General features: G+C 42.0%; 1 protein-coding gene across 2 annotated transcripts; it reads left to right on the forward strand.

Annotated features, from left to right (window-relative positions):
* Positions 1–3,050: 3,050 nt before the first annotated feature.
* On the forward strand, positions 3,051–6,730 carry LOC146507109 (kinesin-like protein KIF1B). 2 transcript variants are annotated; one of them, XM_085179448.1, is made up of 3 exons: positions 3,051–3,394; positions 3,621–3,842; positions 3,989–6,730. In XM_085179448.1, the coding sequence occupies exons 1-2, from the start codon at positions 3,306–3,308 to the stop codon at positions 3,817–3,819; spliced, it is 288 nt and encodes a 95-aa protein (XP_085035574.1). In that variant the 5' UTR covers positions 3,051–3,305; the 3' UTR covers positions 3,820–3,842; positions 3,989–6,730. The 2 variants fall into 2 exon arrangements, with proteins under 2 accessions (XP_085035574.1, XP_085035573.1); XM_085179447.1 differs by having other exon boundaries at positions 3,621–3,777.
* Positions 6,731–8,568: the final 1,838 nt, after the last annotated feature.

Consider the following 8,568-nt stretch of genomic DNA (forward strand, 5'->3'; position numbering starts at 1 on the left):
CAGGCCCTGTCGTAAGAAAAAACATTAGCCAGTGGTGTGTCCTGCTGTACATCATGTGATTAGATCATATGATTAACCCTTTGCTGTGGAAAAAGTGATATAGATGTTAGCGCAGCGCGTCTATATGCACACTTTCTCACAGTGACCTCTGCATTGTAAACAATACAAGGTCATGAATAACACACCGCTGGTAAATTCACAAAGACACAGAAAGTGGCAATTAAAGGTTAAGTCAGCACGGCCCCAAAGCCCATGCAACCCAGGATGTTGCTGTCATCTGTAAAAAGAAACATACATACATCCACCCTTTTGTCAGGTCAAGGTGGAGGTGCAATCTTGCATAGTCAGTTCCCATTTTTATTTGCCGACAGTAGAACCTCTCGTGACGCAATAAGTTTCTACTGCCAGCAATGACGCCAGTTCAAAAAATAAAAAAGAATTTAGACTGGATTACCTCGCTGAATCCTTTTTGCCAGGGACTTGTTTTCTGATTGTCCCAAATAAGTGGCTTTCTCCCGAGCCCATTTTAATTTTGGAGAAGCTCACTTGCGATTGATCAACATGTTGTATAGCGCTTTCGATTCCGATCTTGCAGGCCTGCTTGAAAAAGAGAAAATTGCCAAACAAAAATCTCAGTGCACTGTTAAAAATCAAAAAATATGAAGGCCTAGTTTAGAAGTTGTCTAAGCATACTCCCTTAGAATGATAGATCAAAACAACTAATTGGCAGGTTCAAAGTGGTACCAAAAGAAAATGCATCAGTAAATCTCCAAAACTTTCATCCACCAGTCACACACCTCACACAACAGCAATATTCTATTAGAAAATGAGTTTTGTTTTCCCCATGTACCCAGATGTGTGTCATAATAAGACCTCCCTCACACATCAGAAACCAGAAACTCAATAATCTATTAGTCTCCACTCATTTGACCCTCCCGCAGCATTCTGTTCACCACTGATTCAATCATCCTTCCCCAAAAATAATACTAGTTCACTAGTCTATGTATCACTTCTTAACCTACTAAGCTAACTGGACAAGATGATGGTAACAGAAATGCTTAAAATGCTATTTGGTCTTCATGAGCTTCATTGCATGTGTGCTTGTGTTAGTAGGATTAATGCATTTTTCTGTTTGTGTAATTTTTGTGTACCTCTCCTTTTTGCGGTGCTCCAGACACTTTTCAATTCTCCACGCAAGGCAGTCGTTTTTTCCTTCCCAGTTTCCTAAACCCAAATTTCATTCCCACACTACAACAGCCTTCCTCCATGTTGTCCCCTTCTCCTTTGACTGTGGTCTCATCTCATCTTTCCCCCTTGCAGCAGTCCAGTGAGAGTCAGTTGTCTTTCAGCTTTGTCCTGTGTCTTCCACTGTCTCATTTTGCCATTTTTGCGCCGAAAGTGGCAAATGTCCAACTCAAGCAGTCTTTTCAAAAGTCCATTCACACAGTGAAGTTGCAGCTCCTTGGAAATGCACATCCATCCATCCAGTCATGATGATGCCATTTTTCGATCGTGGCAGGGCGATCGTGGCTCAAGAGTTGGGAGTTCGCCTTGTAATCGGAAGGTTGCCGGTTCGAGCCCTGGCTCGGATAGTCTCGGTCGTTGTGTCCTTGGGCAAGACACTTCACCTACCACCTACTGGCGTTGGCCAGAAGGGCCGATGGCGCGATATGGCAGCCTCGCTTCTGTCAGTCTGCCCCAGGGCAGCTGTGGCTACAACTGTAGCTTGCCTCCACCAGTGTGTGAATGTGAGAGTGAATGGGTGGATGACTGGACGTGTAAAAGCGCTTTGGGGTCCCTAGGCGGGACTAGTAAAAGCGCTATACAAATACAGGCCATTTACCATTTCTCCTTGCTGTCGCTGTCTTGCACAGCTGTTGCTGCTGGACCTTTTCTTCACTGCTCAGGATGCTGCTGTGAGCTCTTGAGATCCATCTCGTTGTTCTGGAACTGCATTTCTTGTCTTCAGGGAGAGATTCTTGGAGCTTGTGTTCTCAGGGTTACAAACACATGGAAGTTAAGCTGGAAAACAATTCAGCCAAAACTTGGCTTGAGTGTTTCTAATCATGTTAGCCTATAATTTCTTCCGACTGCTGCACGTGAAAAATTGATCCAGGTCTGCTCTTCACCTGCAAGTGACACACTGAGACATTTTGATCATTCTTCTCATTGCTTAAAACAACACATCTCCCCTCTCTGGTTCTGAACTCCCCTTTCTTAAAACCCAGAAAGATTTTAGTTGTTCTACGTTGAAAACCACCAAACCCTCTTCCTATTTTGCTTATTTTTTATCAACAATTCTGCTAAAAAAAAGAAATTTTCGTGTGTCCACCCTAGGGGAGCTGGTGGCCTGCAGTACCACCTTCTCCCTCTAGTTGGAAACAGCTGTTACACACATTTCTACACTCCTCTCTCTCTTTTTTTTTTTTTTTTCTTGTTTTGTTCCCCATTTTCAACATTTTCTAACCCCATTTTTCACTGTTTTTACACACACATCAACTTTCCCCACACAACCATTCTCTGAAATCTTACACACCACACATCTACTCAATTCTTACCATACAGTCACGCATTGAGTTTTGTCTCTGGCCGCCTGGTGGAAGGCCTGCCGCTTTACTGGATCCAGTTTCCCTTTACATTCAGAGCGTCCTCTGCAATGGCCTTCTTCCCTTACCGAAAAGTGCTAAAATACCGTCACTCCGCACACTGTATTGTGCAGACGTGATTATCAACAGTGGACTCGAACCACCGTTCCCTGTGATGGACCGGTGTTTTGCAATTACTCTGGCAGACGACTGCTTTTCTTTTGCACAACACCGGAACCGAACACAAGCCTGGGGACTCTAACCCCAGGATTTTCCCCGACAGTGTACCCGAACCGCCGTTCCTGTGGCGTACTTGGACCGAACACAGGTCTGGGCCGGCTTCTCCCCAACAACGTGCGCGAGCCACTGTCCTTGTGATGAGCCGTACCCAACACAAGCCTGGGGCCTCAAACCGCCAGGATTTTCCCTCCGGAGACTCGAACTCCGGAGTCGGCCATGCTGTTTATTGATGTGGTAAATAAATAGTTTATAAAAATGATCACTAAATCTGTCATTTATTATTTTTAATATTCAGTAATGGTCATGTCTTACCTCTTGTCTGCTCTGTCTTAATTTCAGGTTTCCACCATATGTTCTAGATAGTTCAGGAAGTTAACTCAACCAAGCAGTCTTTGGGTTTCGGCTAAGTACTGTTTAGAATACCAGTATAGGGAGCCTCCAGCCTCCAGTCCCTCCTGCTGAGACTATGAAAACTTCCAGATGGTTCTCACTCTGGAGACCTACCTTGCGCGGGCTGCAAAGAACGAGTTCCTCAACTTGGTGCCTGATATTGAAGAAATGCGACCAGGGTGAGTAATGCCATATTAACCTAAATACTGTCACTAAGACATGTGTCTCACAGACCAAATGTAAGTCGACACTCATGTTCTCTAGTTCAAGCAGAAATGATGTGGATTGATTCAAATTCCTGAGCCTGGATGATTTCAGCTGGAAACAAACCAACTCTGCTTCTTCCTCAGAAAAACAAGCGCTCTCTTAAAAAATAAATAAATGAATAAAATCACTTCTTTTCAGATCTGTTGTGTCCAAGAAGAGTTTTCTAAGCTTCATGGAGCCTCGCTCTAACTCATGGGTGAAGCTTTTTGTGGTTGTTCGCCGGCCCTACGTCTTCATCTACAACAGCAACCAGGACCCCGTGGAGCGAGGCGTCCTCAACCTCTCCACAGCACAGGTGGAATACAGCGAAGAGCAGCAGGCCATGCTTATGGTTTGAGGCAGGATAGAGAAAGGCTGGATGTAACACGCTTGTCTTTAATGAGAATTCATTCAAATTGTTTTGGTGCACGTTGGCCAGTTTTGGACACATTGATTGATGAAATGGCAAATTGACTGGGATTTATCATTTGAATGAACATAAATATAATGTGATGTTTTCTTTTCAGACGCCCAACACATTTGCAGTGTGCACAAAACATGGAGGCATCCTCCTGCAGGCCAACAACGAGAATGACATGAACGACTAGCTGTATGCCTTTAATCCTCTGCTAGCAGGAACAATAAGGTACGCACACACAGACACACACGCACCTCTCACACCACAGTCAAACGTACAGCTTCTGCACCCTTCAAAAACATTCCCTTCTCCTCACAACGTAAAACTCTCCCCACAGATCTAAGTTGGCGAGGAAGAACTGAGCGGGCAGAGCGGTACGCGGGAAAACCACCGCTTCCATCCTTTATGAAAAGCCTTTGAAAATACCGAAAATACCAAGTGTTAAAACGTATTAATCATTGTGATTCTTGATGGTTTTCTCTTGTAAGTAGACTTGTGGCTTAAGTCTCTTTTCATGTGACTCAAACGTTTAAGTTCCACAGAACTTTTGCCTCCCCCCTTCCCTCCAGCAACCCCGCTGCCAACTTAGCTTTCCTCCTCTCTATTCCCTCCCCTCAGCTTTTTGTGTTTTTGTTTCGATGACAATGTTTGGGTCTAATTTTGTTCCGCTTGTTTGTCATTCCCAAACTCCCCTAACTAAGTAGCATGTTGTAGTAGTCTACTTGTGTGTGCACGACTCTTTAGAAACTTTCGGTTTGCCAATCATCTGTACAAAAAAATGTCTCTATCAGTTTTATTTGTCTCCTGAAATGAGTTTCATTCTATTTTGTGGGTTTTTGCTGTTGGTTTTTTATTAAATTAACATGCTTGCATGATACCTGCAGCAGTCCTCAGGAGAAGACCAGGTTTGCTCAGTTTCAAACGAAAAACAAAAATGAACCAAATCAACCAGCTTACATTTGAAACCATGAAGGAAAAATCTACAGATATCTGCAAGTGACGTGTTAGTTTACGCTCTGCTACCTAAACTATAGCTGCTAATAGATTTATAGGGTATTTTTCTTCTCGCAGTGAATTTGCATCAGGCTGAACCGTCTCTGAAACAAAAACTCAAAGTGGGAATGAACTTTGACAGGAGGGCCACGCCCAATTTCCTCTGTCATCCACGTCATACTTAGATCCTCCTCAATCTGTGTACATACGCCGCCTCTAAACCCCCAATAGTGCCAGTCAGTTAGTGAGTCAGTAAAATACTGACTCACTAACAGGGTTACAAGGAGATGAGGAGGAGGACTAGGAGGATGAAAACGAACTAAGGAGAGAACTTGATTTGTACATGCAGTCTGTTCTGGGATGAGTGTGGTAGTTAACCCTCGTTTAACACATCCCTCTCTGCTCCTCTAGCTCGCTTTATCTCACTGAGAATCAGAAAGCCTTGACATTTACTGCTATTAACTTTACACTCTTGTTGTAAACGCAAAGAAAACACAGTGAAAAGGTTAGAAGGACGTAAGGAAAAAGAAAGAATGAATGGTTTAATAGAAGGAAAGAAGTTAAAGGGACTACATATTCAAAGGTCTTATTTCTGATACTACCCCATGAAAATATTTGCTATTTTAGTGTGAACTAAGAGAGGGTTTGAATGTAAGAGAGAGGAGGAAAAAGGAAAAGGAGACCTAAAATGTAACCCCCTGCATCTCGACGGAGGAGGTGAGTTACATTAGTGCTTCCTCTTTATTAGAAAGCGGTTTGAGTGAATTAGAAGTCTGTTGTTTTTTTGGAGGAGATCTACTCATTAGTCATGCTAGACATCCATCTGAACTCTATCAAAATAAAGGTGTATTTTAACTCATTTTTATTTTTTCTAATATCAGAGGTCTAGGACTATACAAAGTAGCTGGTGAGAACTAAAACAACAGCAAACTTATTGTGTCTTTCTTCACCTCATCACTTTTTTCTGTGTGTGTTTTTCTGTTGATGCCTTTCAAACAAAACTAGCCATGATATTTTCCACCTTCCCCCTCTGACAATTAATAACAGTTAACCAAGCCCCCTTTCAGATTTGTTCACCAAAAGAAAAGAAAAAAAAAAAACGTCATTAACGCTGTTTATTATTTGTCAGACCGGTTTTATTTTCATACTTTGTAAATATCTATGTTGTATGGAGCTTGAACTAAAATGTAAATATGTTTACTGTATTTGTAATAATTATAATCCATTCACTGTACAGCATAGATGTGTCATGCAGATATCTTAATTCTGTGTATGGTAATCTTGCACCATTGAACTGTTAGTGAATGAGGCAACAATAAAAGTGGGAAACGTGCATTAGCAGATCAAGTGCTGCCTGCTTATTTCCTGCTTTATGTGAGCTTCTGCTGTAGTTTATTATGTGCTTTAGTCCCAAGAAACCACCCTTTTACTGTGGCGCACAATAAGATCTTCTGATGTTTGGTGTCATCTTCCTGTGATCTCCTGTGAACAGGTGGATTAATTCATTTCAAGTTTATGTATGTAGCACCAAATCACAGCAGGGGCTGAACACTGTAAAGACTCTAGAATGATTATGGAGGCACAACATTTAAAGCTCCCATCCTTCCATCCCACAGACCTAAATGTTAGTTATATGATAAACAGCCCCGTGTTTGTTTACTTGATTTGTAAAATGCAAAGTGGTGACGTCCTCATATGGAGCCAGTTTTTTTAATAGGCCAAAACAAGTCATTGTTTACAAAAATGTACATTTTATTGGGCAAAATGAGGTAAACAGTGAAGAAAAGTATGAGAAAACGGAGCATAGGATCTCCGGAGACTGTGGCAACTAGAATTATTGTATACGTGTGTGTATTAAGGACTGACACAGACAAAGAATGAATCAGACAGTGAAGCAATGTCCTTTTTAAATGTTTATTTATAAACAGGATAAAACCATTCAAGTATTGAGTCATGAATAAAACATCAACCTCTGATCTGCTAATTGGGAAACAGGATGTCAGTGTATTTTTCAGTGCTAGTCCAAATTGAGTGAGATGACTTTACATTTGAATAGATTTGATTACAAGTTATATTTGGTTTTAATTGAATGAGTTCAATTTGATTTAAATCAAGCCAATTCACAACATATAAACTTGAAATATATGATAAGATAAAGGTTGTGCAATAATACAGAGAAAGCCCCAACAATCAAATGACCCCCTATGAGCAAGAACTTGGCAACAGTGGGAAGGAAAAACTCCATTTTCAGCAGAACCAGAATCAGGGAGGGGCCATCTGCCTCCACCGGTTGGGGTAAGAAAATGAAACTAAACTATAGGGAGACAAAGAGGAAAGATGTTCATGATATATATGAAACTTTCCGCTAGGCTTGACTAAAATATTGTTTTTGACAGGAAAGTATTGTTTCATTCATGTTTATTCCACGAGGTGGACAGCAGGAATAAAACAAACCAGATACTAAGAAATAAAGTATACAATGAAATTTTCTCGATATGCTAAAATTCCCACTGAGACTGGATGAGATTATTCTAAAACTGGTCAAAATACAATTCTCTTCATGCACAGAAATCCCACCCAGTCCCACAACCCAGGACGAATATTCCTTGTGTGTTCTTGAGCTGGACAGAAATTCCTCTTGCTGAGCGGGGTCCACGCCAGCCTCGTGTCAGGCAGACGAGGAGCCTCCTGTCCCAGTCTCATCCGTCCACTGGGCCCATCACATCCCAGCCCAGTTCGCATTCTGCATTGGAGTCCGTCGCTCGATACCACCACGGCTCCCCTCACGTCATCACCTGTAAGTAAAAACAAATAGGAGCCAGAACCATCATCCCGGAAGCTGTCCTGGCTTATAGCCATGGCGACCCTCTCCCAACACGGCTGCACCCAGTGAACAACAGTGAGACGCTATTGACAAATGCAGGCAGTGGTATACATCTGCCCTGATGTCAATCACACACGTTGTCTCCTACTGTCGCCGTTCCTGCTGTCGGGACTGGGTCACCACATCACGCTGACCGGTCTCCAGACAAGGCGTCGCACCCCCCACGATCACGCAGCGGCTCCCTCTTTTCCACCTGGCCTTCATACGTTCCTCTTCCAATCTAGGGCCTCTCTCCTTCCAGTGCTCAGCTTGCTTCCTTTTAATACGACCTTTAAACAGCTGAAAGGACACCTCTGGACACACCCATGCCTCAACATGTGATCACTATCAGCTAATTTTTCCCATGCCCAGCTAATCCACAGTGGATTAAAACAACGTAAAATGACACACTAAAAACATGCGATACAAACAGAATAAAATAGTGCAAATAAAAAATACACTCACAAATAGATACTAAAATCAGAAGAAAACCAAGATAAACAATGAATACAAAATTTCTACTGTGTGCAACTCTTTCAGCTCTTTGAATTATTTTTCATTTCTTACAATCAGAATTCTCCAATAGATTTGTAGAAGATTTATTTTCTTTCATGCATCACCAACTGAACCTGTTATGTTAACGTCTCAAGCTCCAGCCTAACCTCATTGAATTTTGCTTAGCAAAGTACTTTTCAACTCTAATAATTAGTAAGATTATATTTCTTATCATCTGTTGGTCGTCTGACCTGATAAACTTCAATGAACATTATGACACAGGAGTGATTGTCTCTAAAAATGGGCTCCTGCACGCTTGCAGACATTTTTCCATCACA

The sequence above is a fragment of the Neolamprologus multifasciatus genome, chromosome 12, assembly GCF_963576455.1.
Source record: "Neolamprologus multifasciatus chromosome 12, fNeoMul1.2, whole genome shotgun sequence".
Taxonomy (NCBI): domain Eukaryota; kingdom Metazoa; phylum Chordata; class Actinopteri; order Cichliformes; family Cichlidae; genus Neolamprologus; species Neolamprologus multifasciatus.

Bases quoted from the DNA above. Each gene is read 5' to 3' on its own strand.
- LOC146507109 (XM_085179447.1), top strand. From the start codon at position 3,306: ATGGTTCTCACTCTGGAGACCTACCTTGCGCGGGCTGCAAAGAACGAG. The intron at 3,395-3,620 runs GTGAGTAATGCC...ACTTCTTTTCAG, and splicing joins ATTGAAGAAATGCGACCAGG to ATCTGTTGTGTCCAAGAAGA. The intron at 3,778-3,988 runs GTGGAATACAGC...TTTTCTTTTCAG, and splicing joins TCAACCTCTCCACAGCACAG to ACGCCCAACACATTTGCAGT.